The 21033-nt window shown below is 48.5% G+C and overlaps 1 protein-coding gene across 1 annotated transcript in view; it reads right to left on the bottom strand.

The window, feature by feature from the left end:
• Positions 1-400: 400 nt before the first annotated feature.
• Positions 401-21033, bottom strand: part of LOC131276209 (uncharacterized) — a 35649-nt gene continuing 15016 nt past the window's right edge. Inside the window, exon 2 of the mRNA XM_058288994.1 lies at positions 401-1115. Coding sequence (XP_058144977.1) covers positions 401-1115 — 715 coding nt within the window. The remainder of the gene's footprint in view (positions 1116-21033) is intronic.

Genomic DNA, 21033 nt, shown 5'->3' on the forward strand with positions numbered 1-21033 from the left:
CTGCGAAGCAGGCGCTCAACCCCTGAGCTGCGTCTGTGCCCAAGAGGCCATTTTCAAGCCACCCGCCTGGAGACGAAGAGGCTGGGCCAGGGAGAGCAGCGGGAGTGGGTGCGGAGGCCTGCAGGACTCGGGGTCCCCTCAGCGCACCCCAGCCTGGCGCTCAGCCCCAATCCCAGGGCCGTCCTCCCCCCAAACCCCACCCTCGGCGTGCACCCTGACCTCGGGCCTCAGCCCCTCCGGCGTCCGTGCCCTGTGCCTCCTCCCTTCAAGGGCATCTGCACGAGCAGGAGCCGCGACAGGGACGCAGGGCACTGGGCTTCCGAAGGACGTTATCTGAGCGGGAGCAGCAGGACAGGGCGGTAAGGAACGAGCAAGGGCTGGTTCCAGCAGGGGCTGAGCCTCAGCCTGGCCCGTGGAGCTCTGGGGGCTGCCGTGGGCTGGGGGTGGAGTCTGGGGGCTGCTCCAGGCTGGGCGTGGAGTCTGGGGGCTGCTGTGGGCTGGGGGTGGAGTCTGGGGGGCTGCCGTGGGCTGGGGGTGGAGTCTGGGGGCTGCTCCAGGCTGGGCGTGGAGTCTGGGGGCTGCTGTGGGCTGGGGGTGGAGTCTGGGGGGCTGCCGTGGGCTGGGGGTGGAGTCTGGGGGCTGCTCCAGGCTGGGCGTGGAGTCTGGGGGGCTGCCGTGGGCTGGGGGTGGAGTCTGGGGGCTGCTCCAGGCTGGGCGTGGAGTCTGAGGGGCTGCTGTGGGCTGGGGGTGGAGTCTGGGGGGCTGCCGTGGGCTGGGGGTGGAGTCTGGGGGCTGCTCCAGGCTGGGCGTGGAGTCTGGGGGCTGCTCCAGGCTGGGCGTGGAGTCTGGGGGCTGCTGTGGGCTGGGGGTGGAGTCTGGGGGGCTGCCGTGGGCTGGGGGTGGAGTCTGGGGGCTGCTCCAGGCTGGGCGTGGAGTCTGGGGGCTGCTGTGGGCTGGGGGTGGAGTCTGGGGGGCTGCCGTGGGCTGGGGGTGGAGTCTGGGGGCTGCTCCAGGGCTGGGCCCCCTCGAGCTTCAGCCCCAGGCTCAGCTCCGGGCACGGGGGCAGGGGATTGTGAGCTCCCAGGCAGGATCCCTCCTCTGGCTGAGGATGAGGTCTTGGAGAAGGGGGCAGTAGTGGGCCATCAGCGGTGCACACCGCCTGAGGAGCGGGGACCGCAGCGAGTGCCGGGGTCCAGGCAGGTCCTGACAGCGGTCGACGCAGTTGTGTCACGGCAGGCGGAGGCAGTGGAGGGGGCTTCCTGAGAACTTCCCGTGTGCCCGTGCCTAATCAGACTTAGCGTGATTGCAGGTCTTTTTTTTCCCCTCCACCTCCACCTTTAAGGATGTTTTTTTAAAACTTTTTTTATGGTAACAGATAACACAGAATTTCGATTTTAACCACTTTCATGTATACAATTCAGCGATATTAATTATATTCATGATATTGGGCTACCAACACCACTGAGGCAGTTTGAAATTATTTTATGAATCCCAAAAAGTAAGGTTATGCTTGTAAACTCATCTCTTCCTCTGGCCGCATTAAATGTTTGATCCTACCATGTGACAGGAGAGGCTCAAGGAGCTGAGGCCCCAGGAGAGCCGAGCCATTCGCCCGACAGATCACGGCTGACGGGAAGAGAGCAGAGCAGCCGAGACCGACCTAGGAGGCCCAGAAAGAAACAAACCCCAGGCCAGGAGAGAGAGGACCACAGGGTCATCAGCGCACGGAGCCCCAGGAGGCTGGGCCCACAGAGCTCAAGAGGAAGAGGCGGCCGGAGGGGAGGGAGAGTCCAGGCCAGGGCCCACCACCCTGCTCGCATGTGGCCGCTCGCCAGGATCCCAGGAGCTGACTCTGGAGAGGAAGCAGCTCTGACGGTGCCTCGGTTTGGACTTTTCATGGCCTTGGAACTGTAAGCTTTCACCCCCAGTAAACCACTTTGTAAAAGCCAAGACATTTTCCGGTACTTTGCATCGCCAGCCCTTTGGCTGTGTAAAACCACCACCATGCACGACCGAACTGTCCCAGTCACTCCACACTGAAACGCTGCGCCCGTTAAGCAGTACCCCCACCTCCCCCACCCCAAGCCCTGGTAACCTGAAACCTACGTCTGTCTCTATGGATTTCTGACTCTAGGTATTCCATACAAACGAGTCACAGCGTTTGTCCTTTCGTGTCTGGCATGTTTCACATGTTGTCGCACGCATCAGCCCTTCTCTCCTGACACAGCTGAATGAGGTCCCCTTGCGTGTGTCTTCCACGTTCTGTCCATCCACCCATGCTGACGGGCTCTGCACGTCTCCTGCTGACTGAACTAACAGCAGTGGTGACTTTACTTCCTTCCCTTGAAGCACGCTGTGCCATCTTTCCCCTCTACTGACCTTTTCCAGTAGCCCATAATAATTTTTTGGTCATACATGTCAAAACAAACAGAAAGCAGAGACTGCTTTGGACTTACGTCTTTCCCATCCCACCATTCTGAATGTTATTTGAAAGCACACTGCCTGGCAGCTACTACCCTAACGCTCCACACGCGTCAGCTCCTCAGCGCTCGTGTAAACAGGGGGCCCTGCCAGTCCCCGAGTAAACCACTCCAGGGCTTTGAAAAAGAAATAAGACTTCAACTCCTTTTCTGAAGACAACATAACCAGATACCAAAACCTGGGAGAGAGAAAGAGAGAGCAAGCACATGACAGAGAGAGAGAGGAAAAAAGAAAGGAAAAAGAAGGAAAAAGGCTATAGACAAACTCCATTATCAATAAAATATTGACCAAAAATTATAAGCAGAAACAATTTAAGAACCCCTATTACCACTACCATTATATAATGAACACATGTAATATAATTAATATCCTATACAGGTAGACAAGAAAAATCTGAAGTTAATGAGGTGCTGTCCCATTTTTCCAGCTCTTTCTGTGACTGATGGATATTTTAGATAAGTTGGCATGTTAGTAAAATACAGTGTTGCCACATGTGTCCCATTCTGTAGAGAGAGACAAAATGTAGCTTTGCTAACTGCTAAAAGAATAAAGGAGAAAACCACATGATCCTTTCCGTTGCTGTGAACTTGGTGGTAGCGTCAACTCTACTACGTTGAACTGTCCTGCGTGGAAGGCAGCATGCATCTCAGCTGCGAAGTCTAAAGTGGGAATAAACAGAAGGCGTGTGGGATGGTAAGGAAGCAAATAATCTTGCAGAGTATTTTCAACTCTCAAAAACTAAATTTGAAAGTAAGCTTTGCCATAACAGGAAGCATTAAAAACTATTCCACATCCTTGCAAACATATCAACCTCTCTGAGCAAAGCTAGGATTTGCTCCCTTGTAAGCAGTAATATTTCCAGAAAATAAAAATGTAATTTCTTTTTGGCCATTACCTCTAATGTTGAGAATTATAAAGCAATCACAAACAAAATAGAAAGGATTAGGAGGAAGATTGGAAAGACCATGGTCAAGTCTGTTTTGCTAGTTCTTCCACTTGTTGGCTCTGTGAGTCTCCAAAAGTTACTTCACTTCCCTGAGTCCACATTTTTGCACTTTAAAATAGATACTAATCATAATGGAGTGAAGGGATAAGAGAACAAGGCAAAGTACAAAAGGGTATATACATAGTATGCTACCTTTTGTCTAAGAGAATTAAGAAAATAAACATTGTAGATGTATCTGCTTATTTTTGCAAAAAGAAACCAAAGGATAGGATAGTCCTTTTGGCAAGATAAACCAAAAATGAAGGAGCCTGGCTGCCTAACAAGAGTGGGTGGGCTGAGGAGGATAGGCTGGGGACCCTTCTGTGAGTATTTAATTTTGTATAGTTTTGACTTTTGGAATCATGTTCATGTTTTATAAAACAAATAATCAAGTTAAAAAATGAACAAGGACAAGTATAGTTAATATTTTATAGGTTTATAAGATTATTAAGAATTTTCTCATCAAATAGTATCTTCATGCAAAACTACTATTAGAATGTGTTCCCTTACAATGACAAATTATCCTTTGATTATTCATCTGCTCTTAATAAGAATTAATAAAACATGTTTCTAAAACATCTTAAAAAAATGAACAAGGATAATTCCTAAAATAGACCACAAACAGAAACAAGTGTATCTGACTATCAATTGAATAATAAACCAAGCTGAAGGGGAAAATAGAGCCAATTCAAGTAATATTGTATTTTGGCCATATGTCCTCAGGCTAAAATTTTAAAAACTGTGAACAAGTGCTCATCTCTAGTTTGCTTGTTTTTCCACGGTGGTGTAGGTTAGTAGTTCTAAAACTACTATCCGTGCATTCTAGGATTGAGCAAATAAGTAAATACGTGGAGAGTGCAGGCACTGAAAGGAAATCCTTGGAGTTGGACTCAAGCTGGAAGGAGCTGAGCGGTGGACGGATAAGCCTACAAAGGCACGTTCATGGCCAAGCCAGGCCTGGCAGGTGCATCCTCTTAAATGGGACCTGCCAAGGCCTGTTACCCAGAGGCCAAACGAGCGGCCGGGCCTCGCTCCAGCTTCACTGGAGTCCTTCTTAGCAAGGACGTGTTGTCAGAGGAAGAAGCCACGGGAGATGGAGGAGGCAGGTGACCACCGGACGGAGGTAGGGTGGCCAGCGAGCCCGGAGGGCTGCCCACTCCGGAGAGCTCCCGCCTGTTTCCTGGGTCCTGGACTTTCACCCTTCACACCAAAAGCCAAGAAAGTCCTGCTGTTTCAGCAGCCAGTTGGCGGTAATTTGTTATAGCAGCCCTGGAAAATTAGGGCAGTTTCTCTCCCACTTAATCTTTGATTTAATTCAATGCAGTGTTAGACAAAATTCCCAAATAGTTTATCTTAATTTTGCAAGTTAATTTTAAGTTTACCTTATGAGAAAATTAATAAAAATTGCTAATATATTTTATCAGCTTTATTGAGATACAGTTCACAGACCACATAGTTCACCTTTTAAAGTGTGCAATTCAGGGATTGTTACTGCATCTACGAAGCTGGGGCAGATCACCACTGTCCAGCTGCAGAACTCCCACCCCGCCAGCAGCCGTGCCCCCCGCAGCCCACCGCCCGCGCACTGCGGCCTGGCTGTGTGCACTCACCTGTTCCGGACATTTCCCATCAATGGAACCAGACCAAGGCGGCCTCTTCTGTCTGGCTTCTTTTCAAAACGACAACAAAAAGAAAAGGAAGCGTTTTACCTGATAGACTTGAAACATACTGTGAAACAGCAGCATTAAAATAGCATAGCTTTTGACAGAAATGGAGGGGACTGTGGTGGGTCGAGAAAGCGTCCTGCACTTACTCTAAGATGACGGTGGCCGTTCAAGCGACGGGGAAAGAGTGTTAATAACTGATGTTAGGATAAAGAAGTAAAGGTACAGAAGAACTAAATGTTAAGCCTTCCCTCATGTCACACACGAAGCTGAATTACTGGTAGATTAAATTAAATGCCAAAGAGAAAACAGTGAAAAGGAGGGGCATTTCAAGTGCTACCTCATTAGATGGGAGCCCAGTGCAGGACGGAACTTTCACTCCCAGGACCTCACCTGCACACAAGAGTGTGGGTTTCCAAGCAGAAGATCTGACATTCAGAATTCAGACTAGCACTTCCCTTCACAGGCGTGTGCTCTTCTTCATGTAAATGTCCACTCACTGAGATCGATTTTTTAGTCTCTACATCAGGAATGAGTGTGACAATATTTCCTTCACAGAGTTGGGGATTAAATGAGAAGCTATATGAGAAAATGCCTAGCCCATGGCAAATTATCTTTAGAGCGTACTTAAAAAAAAAAAAAGATTTATTTTATTTATTTATGTCTCCCCAGCCCCTTGTTGTTTGCACTTCCTGTGTCTGTTGGTCTTCTTTATTTCTTTAAGAACCCGGGACCTCCACTGCAGGACAAAGGCACCTAATCGCTTAAGCCCCCTCCGTTCCCTGCTTTGCTGTCTCTTCCTGTGTTTCTTCTTGTGTCTCTTGTTGCGTCATCTTGTTGCACCAGCTCGCCACACCTGCCTTTGCGCCAGCTCGCCATCCTGCTCATCCTCTTTAGGAGGTACTGGGAACCTCTGCTCTCTGCTTTGTCGTGCCCTGTCATTATGTGTCTTCCTGTGTTTCTTCTTGTGTCTCTTGTTGCGTCATCTTGTCATGTCAGCTTGCCCTGCCTGTCCGTTGCTCTGGCTTGCTGTCTTCTTTAGGAGGCACAGGGAACCAATCCCAGGACCTCCCAATGTGGTAAGTTGGAGCTCAATCACTTGAGCCACATCTGCTTCTCTTTAAAACATTCTTAAAGTTACTCACAGGAGGCTAATGTTGTAACACAATAAAACAACTTTGAAGCTTTGCCATTATTTGCTTGGGGATGTTCTAGTCCCCACTGGTGAGGGAATTTTAGTTGCAATCCTACAGAAACCTTGGTTTGTGATTCTTGCCTTCCTTCTTTCTCCCAGTGCCAGGCTTGAGAAATGCAAGCATCCCACCGTCCTCCTCTGTGCAGCGTGTGTGTTTCTTACTTACCTTTCACTGTGGGTTGAAGCCTTTGGCATTTCAGCTTCAAGTATGTTAGGAGCAAACAAGGGGTAGCAGTGTGGAGGCATCACCCACATTTACATGCTGAAATGCAAAAGTAGCTCGTCATTTACAAAGGCAAACCAACTAGAGCAGCCTCAGAAGAAAATATCTACAGAGCATGAAGAAATAAGAGCAGGCACCGAAAATTCTACACCAGATGCCGTCCGCATGGCAAGAAGGCATCGTGGTGCTAATCATGTAATCGTTGCTTTTTTGTCATGTTTTTGTGCCTTGGTAACTGAACCTCTGATATTTTTAATTCACCTACTAGCTGTTACCTAGCTGATTAGCCATTTGAAATCAACACTGGAAGGTTGCTAGCAAGTGAATGTATTCAGAGATCTGTGCGGAAGGAAACTTGATGAGAGGGAGGTAGATGTGATTGAATGTGGGTCAAAATGATCTAAAAGCCAGCATTACATAGGTTTGAAGATCCAAGAAATTCTGAAGGCATCTGGCCACTGGCTTTCCCTCTCTGCTCGGGGAGGTTGGAAGATGACCTAACTGGCCATCTTTGACTTCAGGAGGGAAGGACACACGAGGCCTTTGTGGTCGATGTCTGGGATCCCAAACACACCTGGAGCGCCAAACCCGCCCCCGCGCCTCTCCAGGTGAAGGTGGGGGCCAGCCATGGCTAGGGGTCAAGACTAGAAGTGAGAGGTCATACTCCCAAAGGCTGTGGAACGCCGGTGAACGTTCTCTGCTTTGGGGAACAACAAAAGTAGGGGAAATAGTAGGAGAAGCTGTGTTCACTCCAGTAAATTGTGTCCCAAAAATTGACCCATAAACTGACTGCCAGAGAGGTCCATTTCATCCATCTCAAGAAGATTAGAAGGAAACTGGAAACGACTCTGCCCTGACCTGAGGAAGACATGACCAAACATCACCAGTGCTCCTGCCTGGAGGACTTACGAAAGGAAGAGGGAGGCAGGAGGGGGGGGCTCGCAAGTGGAGAGGCTGGGGGCACGGTCCTGGCGACAGGCTCCATTTAATAAATTATCTGTAAACATACATCTATATAAAATACACCAACATATATGTATATAACATACCACTACTTAAATAGATGATTCTATGTTGACATGCATAGTTAATGTATAATTCAATATATACATAATAGTCTAACAATTTTGATCACATATGGACAGTTTCTGTAGAGTTCTGAAATGAAAAGATGAATAATGTAAAAAATAAAAAATTTATCTTTAAAGAAACAGAAAAATAGCTCAGGATTTTGCAAGAGGATGCTTGCAATTAATTGGAAACGGAAACAGAGTGGGGAGAAGTGTGAGTTGCTAATTTTCCCCTTTCAATGGGGGGGCAGTGGACCCTGCTTTGACAGCCTGCCTGGAATAGGCCCCCTCTTCCTACCAGCCGGGGTGCAAAGGGGTTCCGCTTTCCCGGGGAGGAGGTGGGTAAATTGGCACAATGTGACAAAAGCCCAAAATACCTTATACCTCTGACTCAGAAATTCCAATTTTATGAATTGATCTGAAGGGAACAACCAGATGCGCACATCGCGGTTGGGGTTCGGTGGTGTTTACAGCGCACTGTGGCGTTTTTGCAAGAGGCTTTCCAAGTCCTCTGCCATCAGGGAAGGCGCAACGTGAGCGACCTTCGGTCAGAGGTGAGTGGCCGTGCTCCCGAAGCACGCAGGGCAGCCGGCACCTGTGCAGCGCCCCAGCGCTAAGGCCCGTGCAGGCAGGGAAGGAACGAGCTCCTGTAACTCTACCAAGCGCTAAGGTGAAAAGGGAAACGCGCCAAGGGGCCCCAAGAGCCCGGGCCCTCCGGCTGCCAGGCCGAGCGCCCGCCGAGCGAGCACCAGGGCGGGAGCCGCTCGAGGGGCGCCTGGGTGCCCGCTTCCCGTTCCACCTGCTCCCGTCCGCAGCAAGCCAGGAACCCGCTCTGACAGCATCGCCTTCCTCACGCTCTGCCACGACCCAGGACCCTCACCCTCAGGTCAGCAGAACAGTTTAACAATATCTCAACCGCACAACGAAGCAGTGGTGGCGGCACTGCCCACACACACACTCACGCGTCACCCCCAGGAATGACCTCGGAGGGAGAGCTCCTGAGTTGCCCACCTGAAGGACCCCCCCGAGAGGCACCCAGAGGGAAAGGGGTCCTGGGGAGTCTCGGGGAAGTCACCAGGCGCGGGGCTGGGTGTGTGGCCGGCAGATGGGGCGGGAGCTGGGGGCCGGAGGGCAAGCTCCGGAAGGACAGCCTGGGGAGGGGTGGCCCCTCCGCCCCTGTGCCCCCCAGAGCCCGTTGGGCTTCAAGCTGGGCGCCCGACAGAGCCCTCTCTTTCCGTCGGGGTGTCCGCGCCCTGCTGGGCGGAGCATGGCCTGCGCTTCCGTAAACCCCACGTCCACTGCTCCTGGGCACGGACGACAAGGCAAGACGCACAGGTTGACCGACGTGCACAGGCCCTGATGATGTGCGAGCGCGACAGCCACCAGCCCGTGGGAGCACCGCTGCCGCCGATGTGCAAAGGGAAGTGGAAACACAAGACCCTCCAGGCGGGACCTGCCCAGCTCGAGAGCAGGTGCGCGGGGATGCGCCCGGCACAGCCACGCTGGCCCAGGTTTTCAAGAGGATTAGCGCTTAGAAAATAATCTCATTAGGTTTTGTGTCATCAGACAAAGGACCTCAGCGGGACATTGCTGAAGAGTAAATTGCAGCTGAAGCAGATCCAGCTCCGACGTTCCTCCTCTCCCGTGAATCCACTTATCACCAAAACACTGAGCGAGCAGAATCCGCGGAGGCAACCGGGAACCCACTCCGCTTCATTTCCCACTGTCCTTTATGTTTTCTCAGCCAGAAGAGCTCTTTCTCTGACACTGGATGAAAACTCAGTAAAAAGGTTTTGATCACTTTTAGGTAATAAAAGATCCCATGGTCATTTAAAAATAAAACATCGTCTCGATCAGAAAATTAAAATAACAGACCATCGAGTCATCCAGACTCCAAGTTCGACTTGAAGTGAACTCACAGGCACTTCCTAGGGTGCGCTTTCTGCCCTCTTTGCTTCCCCCCCCCCCCCACCTCACCTGCTAACCTGGTTTCTGGTCTGTGTGGGTTTGCAGCTAAAGAAGATGGAAGGAGACAAGGAAGGTTCTTACTTGACGGGCCTGGTCAAGGGAGAGTTCTGCCCCCTCCGGCCTCTCGGGACTTCTGAGCCTCCCTTGGAGCTCCCGGCCTGCAGCTGCCCCTTGCCCGCTCCAGGCTCTGGTGCTGAGGTCCCCGCAGGGGCCAGAGCCGGGCAGGACCTTCTAGAGCTCTGAGCTGCGCCCCACCTGGCGACCACGCCTGGCCCGTGGGGCATGGCTTCTCCTGGGCCCTGAGGACCTCTGCATGGGCAGCCTGATGGTCACAGCTGCCTCTCCACCTGCCCAGCAGCAGCTAGAGCTCGTCCTTGGGATTTCTCAGGCACCGTCCACTTCAGGTGCCTCTAACTGCCCGTCGGAGGGGCCGCTGGGCTCCTCTCTTTCCCCTCAAGATGAGGAAGGCTGCGTCTCACCTCATGCCCAGCTCTCCATAGGCGAGTGCCCTGGGGAAGCCGGTTCTCCAGCACCAGCCCTGCGTGCCCGCAGGGTCCGGGGCGCGGAGGGCCTTAGGCTGTGCTTTCGCTCTGGGCTGGGAGAATATTTATGTGGTTTAACGCTTCACCTTACCACCTTGCTAAGCCGGGTGTGGTCTACGGGCCGGCAGCCCGGCCCCTCCTGGGAGCTTGCTCCAAACACGGACCCTCAGGCCCACCCCAGAGCCCCTGAGTCAAAACCTGCAATCAACAAGATCCCCAGGTGATTTCTCTGCACACGAAATTTTAAGAAATGCTGCTTTAGAAACTCTTTTCTGCAGCTTCTTGGCGTCTCAGTCAAAACTTCCGTTTTAATTTCCTGTTATCCATTCACGGCTCAGTGCCCTGCTGTTGATTCGTGGGTTCTGTTTTCAGAAAGAAGGCATGCTAGTGCCCACCATCTGTGAGTCCTGCTCTCCAGCCTCCTAACGGGCTAACGGCAGTCCTTCTATTGAATATAATGTGCCTCTGTTGCAGCACGATCAGCATATCCTCAAGCAAAACCAGGGTTCCTCCAGCCTGACAGCTCCCCCAGACTCCTGCCTACAATCCCATCTGTTTCTTCAGACCCCTGGAGGCCGATCTCCCCCCAGCTTCTTTCTTGACCATTGTAGACCCCACTGCCCACTCTCCTCTCAAATCACACGCAGCAGCGTCCTTTCCCACTCACCAGGTCCTGCTCTTTCCTTCGTTTAGTTTTACATTGCCTCAATCTGATATTTAATTTCTCATTCATTCAACAATATTTACTGAGCCCTTTCTATATATCAATGAATGTTCTAGGAACTGGAGATACAGTAAAGAACAAATCAGATTAACTTTCTGCCATCACCTGGGTGAGAAAACAAGACAAAAATACAGATAAACAGATAAATGATCTTGTGTCATAGTGATGACTATCACAAAACGGCATCTGAGGCCTGGTCCCCGTGACTGCAGCTCAGTGCACGCTGCTGCTCAGCTCTTCACGTGGCGTCCAGCGTGCCTCTCAAAGTTCACATGTCCAGAACTGAGCGCTCAATTCTCACTCTCACACAGCATTTCCCAGTGTCCTCCCCCCAAAACAGCAGTCCCTTCAGAGTCTCTGTTGCTCCCACCCTCCTACCAGTCCCTCGGGAGGTCCTGCTAATTCTACTTTCAGAACACGTCCAAAACGGTGCCCCTTCTCTCCAGCTCCTCCGCTGCAGCTCTGGGGTCTGCTGGGGCAGCCACCCGCCGGCTCCTGCTCCCCTTCCACCCTCTTCCCCGGTGAGCACCCCACAGCAGCCTCAGCAGATGTCACAGCGTCAGCCAGAGCGCCCCGCCCCCCAAACCTGCAGCCCAGAGTGCCAAGCCCAGAACGCCAGGCGCAGAAGGCCAAGCCCAGAACATCAAGACCAGAACGCCAGGTGCAGAGCGCCAAGCCCAGAGCACCAAACCCAAAATGCCAAGCCCAGAACGCCAAGCCCAGAACGTCAAGACCAGAATGCCAGGCACAGAGCGCCAAGCCCAGAACGTCAAGACCAGAATGCCAGGCGCAGAGCGCCAAGCCCAGAATGCCAAGCAAGCCAAAGCGGCTGGGTAGAGGGGGAAGGGGAGGGTGGGAGCAGGGGAGGCCAGAGGGAGCCACAAGGTCCAGGATCCATAGGGCCTGGCAGGCGGGTGGTCCCTGGCACACTCTGGGCAGGGCCCAATGGGAGGTCCTCGGGGGTGACAGGGTGCCGGGGGGGGGGCTCAGCCCCTGAAGAGCCCCTGGGGGACGCCGCAGTGGCGTGACCGTCCCAGTCCAAAGCCGGAACACCCAGGGCGTGGAAGCTCCAGAGATGTGGAGAATTTTGGGGGGGGTTTGAGAAAGGATGATGGCCAGATTGGAGGAGATGGGGGTGAAGCGTACGAGGCACATGGGAAGCAAGATGTGTTTACCCTGCAGGCACGGAGCTGCTCATCTCAGACCACCTCCAAGTGAATCTGTGTCTGCGCTGAGAAGAATTAAGTACACAAAGATCCAGACATGTGACACGTGTCCAGGGAGAGGGTAACTGTCTCCACAGCCCCGCCATGCACAGCTACACGCGGCCTGGTGTGTGGAGAGTTGGTGTGGCCTCCGCCCCAGCGGGTGCCGTGTGAGGAAGGGTGCGGCCCTGGACGTGTGCTGGCCACCCTGCCCCGCGCCACAGCCCCGCGGAGTGGACACCAGCACTGCCCTCGCCCGGAAGCCCCCTGAGGTGCTCCGGGTCATATGACCTGCCTCTGCACGACCTGCCTTTAGCCCCCTGCAGACTGGCCCAGAAGCCACGGCAAAGCCTTCACTTTGCAGTGTGGGAAAATAGCTTGAACTTGAACGTGGGAACCTGGCTGGAAGGTGATACATTTCCATAACACAGATAACAAGTGTGGGCTTAGGAACCCCGGCCTTGACTAGACTGAACGTTGTCTGGTCAGCACGAAAATTGTTTCCGTGTGGAGGCGTTGGAACTTTGTTACAACTTTATTTCCGTGTGGAGGCATTGGAACTTTATTACAGCTTTAATAACAAGCGGCCTTGAAAATAAACAGAGATAACTCCTGCTTTGTAATTTCTAATAAGTACAGTGTGGAAACTAGGGTCAAGGCCCTCAGTGCCCTGGTCCCATCTTTTAATTTCTCTCTGTGTCTTTCTTTCTGTCCTTTTATTTCATAAGTTCTGCATCACCTTCCCTTCGTGCAGACCTGTTGCTGAGCTGGTCTCACCAACTGGCGCCTGAACAGGGACTCGAGGGAAAGAAGAACCGCTTCGAGGGAAACTAAAGGTGCTGTCATGGCGCAGAGCCCCGAGTGGTTTGGAAGGCCTTCCACGTCCTCAGTGAGTAAGGACACTCTCGGGCATTTTATCAGGGTCATGAAGGGAAGCGGAGACAGCTCAACAAAATATCACCTGTGTGTCTGTCTCCTAAAGCAGTTCCTTAAAGCTGGAGGAGCCAAGGCCAGTGAGCCTCGTATTCTAGAACTCTTACAGATTATAGAAACCACATGGACTATTATTAAATCTAATCTGGAACCCTTGCAAACAGAAGATGAGGAAGAGAAAAACAAAACAGGGAATGAGGACGTTGCTCCTGCTGAATTTTTTGAGGATAACTAAATCTGAAGTTGTTTTGCCTTCAGCTCCTTCATTAACTGACTTTAGAAAGTCACTTCCCCCCCCCCCCCCCCCCCCCCCCCCGACACCTCCTCCCCCTCCTATACCTGGAGATGCTCAGCCAAAGTTTTCAGCTTTACAACAGGGCATTTTACAGGCTAGAAGGGAGGGTGGCTTGGAGGCGCTTCAAATGGCCTTTCCAGTCACCGTACGAGAAAAAGTAGCTCCTGGATTGGATCCTCAAAACCTGAATGGAGTTTACGAGTTTACTGATGAACCCTTCCCATTTAAAATTTTGGAAGCGTTAAAAGCAGCAGTGCACCAATATGGTCCAAGTTCTCCTTATACCTGTGGTGCAGTGCAGGGGCTGGCTGAAGGCTCTAGGCTGATCCCTGCTGACTGGCCCACTTTAGCACACATCACTCTGGGGTCTGGAGAGTTTTTACAATTCAAAGCCTGGTGGACAGATCAATCAGAGACTCAGGCTGCTCATAATAGAGCCCATAATATCCCCATTTCCTTGGATCAGTTAGCGGGGGTGGGGAACTGGGCGGGAGTAGATCAGCAGTTAACAATGAATGATCAAGCCATGCACAGGTTCAGCGCTGTTGCTTAAGAGCCGGAAAAGATTAAGGCTAAAGGCCAGCCTCTGGTGTCGTTCCAAAAAGTACTACAGGGACCTAAAGAACCCTACCCTGACTTTATTGCCCAATTACAAGACGCTATCAAAAAACAGGTCAATAACTTAGAGGCTGCGGATACTATATTGCAGCTAATGGCTTATGAAAATGCTAATCTGGATTGCTGGAAGGCTATAGGGATTACGAAGGGTAAAGAGGATTGACTGGATCTGTTAAATTGTGCCAGGATATGGGGATGGAGGGCCACCGCGCTACAGTGGTGGCTCAGGCTATGGCAGGGGTGAAAATCAGTAGGAGGTTCTCTGGAAAATGGTTTAATTGTGGAAAAATTGTTCACATGAGAAAAGATTGTCAAAAAAGGCCTGAGGGAGAAACATGCCTTTTGGACAGAACATTTCTGCTGGGAAACACCTGAGCTGTGTCCCTGTCGTGGTTCCGTGGTAGAGGAGATCGCTGGTCTAGCCTATGTCCATCTAATTATCATAAGAATGGCGCCCCCTGTCGGGAAACTTCCAACTGGCCCCCTGGGCCCTGCTCCAAAAGGGGCTTCCCTTCAGCAGAGCGATCCCCATACGATTCTCCGCAGGGCCCTGGACTTGTCCCCGCCACAGCAGGAAGCACAGCCACAGATGTCCCGACGGCAGAACCTGTTATTTTGCTTCCAGGAGACACCCCCATCCATGTGAAAATGGGAATAAAGGGACCTTTACCAGCTGGCATTATGGACTTCTCGAGAGAAGCAGTCTTACCGCACAGGGAGTGAGAGTGCATGCAGGAGTAACTGGTAGTGACTGTCAAGGAGAGATTGTTTTGTTTCCATGCTGATTCTGATTGGGCCTATTTAGCCAAATTAATAAAATTAGTACAAAATTTTTATCAAGGTGTTAAAAGGAATTTTCAGTTTTGAATCAATAGTTTACCCCTGAACTTCAAGTCTTAATGTAGTCTTAAAGAGTAGTAATCCAAAAGATGTGTGTTAACTGTCTGTCTAAACTGCTCAATAAGAGCTTAACTGTATCTGTGCTGCTCATGTTACCCTAACTGGTTGCTGATTACTAATAAAAGTGTTTCCAAGAACAAGCTTGCATGTTACAGGCAACATGATTCCAGAAGAAATCCTAAAAGCAGTAAAATCTAAGACGTGAAATGATGGAGAGCTTAAAAAACAGCTATACCAGAAAAGTAAGAATTATGAGTCAAATTGTAAACTTCATGTTTCTGTTGGTCTGTTGTAATTGTTTTTGTGTTTGTTTGCTCAATGTCAATGTATATTTTGTGTTTGTCTGTTCAATGTTAATGTACATTTTGATACCTCCAGATGGTATAAATAAATAAAAACCTCTAAAAGAGTTTATTCAAATGGCCAAAAATTAAATAAGCACTTATATTAATACATAATTTTAAATGTTAAAAAGATCTCTACAATGATAAAAATTATAAGTCTTGATTAACGAAATTACTATAAGTCTCTTCATGAAGACTAGTTCTTGCCTAACTTGAAATGAATAGTTTTTTTTCTTCACAGGATAAAATGAAGGATGCAAAACTTAAATGAATATTAAAGAAGGTAAAAAGTTTGTGGGAGTGCTGACTGAAATTTAATAAGTTTGTTCAAAAAAGTATGTTTTGTTCTAAAATAAGATGGCTAGTTTTCATAAAATCAAAATAGGAATATGCAGGATGGAACTTGAATGCATATAACAAATTGTAGAAGGTATTTTGGTAACTTTAAATAAGAGAATGTGTTCTGTGAAGGTGAAATTTGTCTTAAAATAATATAATTATAGTCTATATAGTTATAAACAATTATAAGAAGTTTGTGGAAGCATTGTTTGAATTAAAGTGTTTAAATGGCTAATTTCAAGAAGTCATTATTAAATAGAAACTGAATTGATAATAATAAAATATAATTTTATAACAGGAAAACTTGTTGGCAGCCAACCTCCCCTGCCAACTTGTTTCTAAAAGATTGTTTCAAGTATTACATGCTTCTAGGTATTCGAAATAAAGAAAAGTTATGTTTGCATATAAACAAACTGAATCATTATCTTGACAAGTTTTTTTTAGTGTTGATGGTAGTCGTATGTTGTAAGAGGTTTGCTTGGAGACAGTTTCCAAAATCATTTTATTTTAGTAACTTATGTATGTAGAATGTATAAAATGTGTTTTTATTATTAAAGAAACAGAAAATAATTTTGTCCTAAGATAAAATGATTGGTTATTAAGAAAGTAAAATGTGGGACAAAACCTGAATGAATACTGAAAATGCAGAAGGTTCGTGGAAAAGGAATTTTTATGGTTAAAGTTGAGTAAGATTAATGGGTCTATCTATAAAGTTTTAAAAGCGTTAGTATCAAATAGTATATTAATGCAAAGTTAAACTTTTGTTCTTTCTCTAAGATTCTCAAGTTATTAGTCTGTTTTAGTAAAAGTTTATAAAGAGTTTTTCTTCTGAATAATCAGTATACAAAGAAAGTCTGTTTAATCAAAATAGCTTCTTGTACTCTAACCTTATTGTTTCCTTGGTTTTTTAAGAAGAAGCAAGTCTCATCACTTTTAAAGGAACTCAACAGCTTCTGGAACTGAGAGCCTTGATCCTAGTTTTCTTACAGCACACTGGAAGGAAACTCGTGAGAGGGCAGCCGTCCAGTTTGGCTAATGCCTAGTAAAGACCAAAGCAGCCTGTTTTTAAGCAGCAGGAGGGCGGGCCCTCGCTCACCCTCTCCTCATCCAGGGCGTCCCGCCGGCCCTCCTGGGGCTTTGTCCTCCCCCCCCCCGCCTGGCCTCCTGGGAGCAGAGATGCTGGCCGCCCGGGCATGTCTCCCCCTCTGTGGAGGCGCGTTCCCTGCCTGTTCCTAGCAAAGCCCCTGCTCTAACCCCTTCCCCATGTCCTGCTGGTGAGCTGGACATGATACGGTGTGCACCATCTCCCTTCTTCATCCAAGAACAAAAACTTTTTTTCATGGAGCACCCTCTCACATCTCCCCAAGTTAATGCTCTGTAGAAGAAAATATGGGAAACACTGGTCTCAAGTAAAAGTATCAGGGTTACTTAACAGTACCAGGGGTCCACAGACCCTCAAGGGGCCCCATGGAAAGATTCAAAGGGTGCATGAGCTTGAACTGGAAAAAATCAAGTTACTATCTTTATTTATTTATTTATTTTTAGGTACCTGGGGCCGGGGATTGAACCCAGGACCTCGTGTGGGGGAAGCCGGTGCCCAAGCACTGAGCCCCACTGGCTTCCCTGAGTTGGTTTTCCCATTTGTTTTGCTTGTTGTTTGTTCTTGTTTATTTAGGAGGCCCCAGGAACAGAATCTGGGAGCCCTCCTATGTGGGAGGCAGGCGCTCAACTGCTTGAGTCACATCTGCTCCCCCTTAGTTGGTATTTTAGCATCTCAGCCTTGTCTCAGTCGTCCTGTGGATACACAAGGAAAGGGTGTGTGTCCTTGTTTAGAAATGTTGATTACAGGGAATGCAACAACTTGCTAATGCCAGCATGGTGGAGGTTGCCTTGACCCATAGGGGAAAATAAATCTTGGTGATGGAATAATTACTGTGTACTAATTTTCTCCCAGCCCACCAAGAGAGCTCTCTCTTTGCACAATAAGCCCTGAGAGGTTTTGTGTTAAGGAATCGGTATTTCCTTCTATTCATATATGTCAAGCTTAGGCTGTGGAATGGAGAGTTGCTTGTACCATATACAGAGTTACCAGAAGGCATTTGGACCAGCCCCCCATCAGCGGTTTAATCCAAATGAAACAATGTCCATGGCATGGGGGTGATGCTACACTCTCATTTTTTCATACAGCAAAGAAATAATAGACGTTCAACTGCATTCATTCATGCTGACCACCCTCCTGGAACCTGCCTGCTTCCTGTATATGTTCATCTGCAGAAGTAGTGAAAAGCAGGATCTTTGGTTGAACTGTAAGGTCATAAAGAGAAAGAAGTTGAAAATTTACATTAGGAGGAGGCTTCAAGGTAAATTACTAGGCGCTTCACTGTGCTTACTGCTAATAATAATTAATTGATAATCTCTCAAAAACTTTTTTGTGAATGCCTTGACATTGCAAATATGGCTTGTTTTCAGGATGCTGATGAGGGAACAGAAATAGAGAAGGAAAAACATGGAAAATCATTGATATAGATCTGTTTGTCAGAAGGTCACTGATTTGCTGATTTACAACTTATTTCACTCCCAGAGAGGATCTGGGAGGCCATCCCAGATCATCCGGCCACCATCCAACCTGTTCCCTAATTACAGGTGGTGGTCAGCCCAGAAGAGCCACCCAAACAGCCCATAGCATCATGAGCTAAATGAATGCTTGTTGTCTTAGGTTGCTAGATTTGGGGGTGGTTTGTTACACAGCAAAACCTAACTGATATAGTATTATTGGTATGGTAAGGATTTGGAGTCTTTCTCTTCATTTTCTGACCCCACTCTTTGGCTCTTGATATCTTAGTAGAGCCTCTAACTCTCAGACAAATCCCCCATCAGGGCCCTGGCCTAAGCAAGCCACCTCACATCCCCTGGGACAATCTGACCTTGCCCATCCCAACAAGGGTCCTTGTAGGCTTGCTGGGGCTCAACTCCTGGTATCTTCCTTCCATATGGAGTGTACGGGAGTTGAGAGGTTCCTCTGGTGTGTATAAGAGCCTAGAGAGTACCAGCATGCCAGTTCTTCGCTTAAATCCACTGCAATTCCATTCTTACTTGGCCACAGCTGCTCCATGTCACCAAATGGGAGCCACATGAGGCAGCTCCTTCCAGTGTTCCAAATGGGGCACGTAAACAAATAAAGACCACAGAAATGAGAACCAACAGAGGCTATTTATGCAGAGCTTGCTGCAGCCAGGGAGTCAGCCACCATCACTGGAACTTGGTAGTGACTCAAAAACAGGCAAGGCAGTGGGAAAGCTTTAAAATAAAAAAAGGGAGGCTTTGGGTATGCTCTGATTGGAGGTTTTTGGCAGAGGAAACCTGGGTGCAGGTTACGTGGAAGCAGGGCATCTTACGTGATTGGTTTGAGGAGCATATTTGGCTTTCTTTGGCTGGTTCTGAGTTGGAAGTAGGACCAGAAACAGGGAGGCTGGCAGTCATTAACCAAGTGCTGATTTGTCTGGGCCAGCTGATGCAGAGCCTCTGAGTCGGAGTTCTGTTGTCGTAAATGGCCTGGCCACTGTCCTCCTGTATGCTCAGTCTCTCAGTTCCCCTTTTGGTCATTGTCTCACTTGCAAGAGGTTGACTAATTCAGGGCAGGCTAGAGACCCAGGTCTTCATTGCTTAGGGATGTTCAGTTGTCTCCACGGTCATCTGTATCCTGGGATATTATTGGGATTTTTGTCGTTGTGTTATTAGGGCAATCATTTGATGAGAGTAGCAGCACTGTAGCTTTTACGACACTGGATAGAATGCAAAGGGCCCATATCATGCTCACTATGACAGAAACAAGAACGATTAATGGTCCCTTTAAGAAGCTTTGGAAACAGAACCCAAATCACCCAACCCAAGTCAACTAATCGAATCCCATAAGCCAGGAGAATCTGCTTTCAAGAGCCAATTAGCTTTATCCTTAAGGTGATGTATAGCCTGGTCTGTCTTGCCTGCCTCATTAACCAATGACAGCAAGGAGTATCAACAGTGGCACAGGTGTGGCCATCCCTAGCCAACAAGAAATCCAGAGCAGCTTGGTGGTCTGTCACTACTCCTGCTGTGCCTCATCTAGGCTGAAGTGGTATTGTTAATAACTTCTGCCAAACTTAGTGATAAGTTTCTTACAGTACTTTCTGTTTGGATGATTCCACCATTGGACTACTACTCTGATTTTTCACATAAACAATGAGTCAACAATCCCCTTAAGTAGAGTGCTTGAATAATCAAGGGTGGCCTTATTTTGGTGCTTGCACCTGAGTTGGAATTTCCAATCCTGGTAATTTATAGAATTAGTGTATCTGTATATACATAAGTGTCAAAATACTACTCCTAAAATTCACAGGGTGTTAGTCTGAGGCAAACAGGACCAGGCACCCTGACTTTGGTGGGGGGGGGGGGGAGGTGACTGGGGATCCAGGAGAAAGGAAATGTTCCAGCAGGAGCTCAGCCCAAGGCCTTCCACTAGCACAATTACAATGGCTCTCTGTCAGGCTCTTCCAGGGGGCAAGGAACTGCCCACTCACCCCACAGAAGGTTGTTTAATTCAAATTTAGAACCCATTGTAATCATTGGTTATTTTGCTGGGAGAGAGGGACTCTACCAAAGTTGCATATTGATTTACTTATGGTCATTTGTCTAGGTAGCTGCAAGAGGAAATGCCATTGGCTGTAATTCCCTATGACCTTGTTTGATGAGACTGGAAATTTCCAGAGGATTTTATCATGGTGGTCTGGTGATAGAAAGCACATCCAGCACTCAGTAAGACTGAGGACAGTGAACACTGTTTGGGATAATCTAAGAATGGAAATAAAATGAGTGTGAATTGACCCAATAAAAAGAAAAGAGTAAATGGACCATTATGGGTAGATTACTAATAGGGGTCTATTGAAAATGTCTTAGTCAGGGATCTCTAGGAAAACAGGATCAAGAGGGGATATCTGTAAATAGTATGAGTTTTATAAAATCTCTCACACGACTGTGGGGATGCACAAGTCCAGGTTCCACAGGCAGGCTGCAAACCACAGCTCCGAAGAAGGTCCTTGATGAGTTTCCAGGAGACGTTGGCTGTCCAAAGACGAGCTGGGAAATTCTGAATGCGGAAATCACTTCCCCTTTTAAGGCATTCAACTGAATGGATAAAATGTCACTCATTGACAACAACCTCTGTGGTTGATTGCCAGTGTAATCAGCCGTCTATGTAGTAAACTCACTGATGACTGAAGTCCATAAATGTCCTTGACTTACAATTATAGCCCAGTGCTTTCTTGACCAAACACCTGGGCACAATTACCTGGCCACATGATACATGAGCCTGACCATCACAGAAAATGAGAAGTGTGGTTATTAGCAAGCAGTTCCACATCTCAGGCAGAAGCTGTCTCTTATTTTGGCTACCTGCATCTTGAGCCAGGCATCTACTTTTGATGATTGGCTGCTACTAGAGTCTCTGGAAATCCTACATTTAAGGTCTCCTACTGGAACAGCCTTCCTACCGTGTGGAAATCTGAATTGCTT

This window comes from Dasypus novemcinctus, chromosome 26 (genome assembly GCF_030445035.2).
Source record: "Dasypus novemcinctus isolate mDasNov1 chromosome 26, mDasNov1.1.hap2, whole genome shotgun sequence".
Lineage (NCBI taxonomy): Eukaryota > Metazoa > Chordata > Mammalia > Cingulata > Dasypodidae > Dasypus > Dasypus novemcinctus.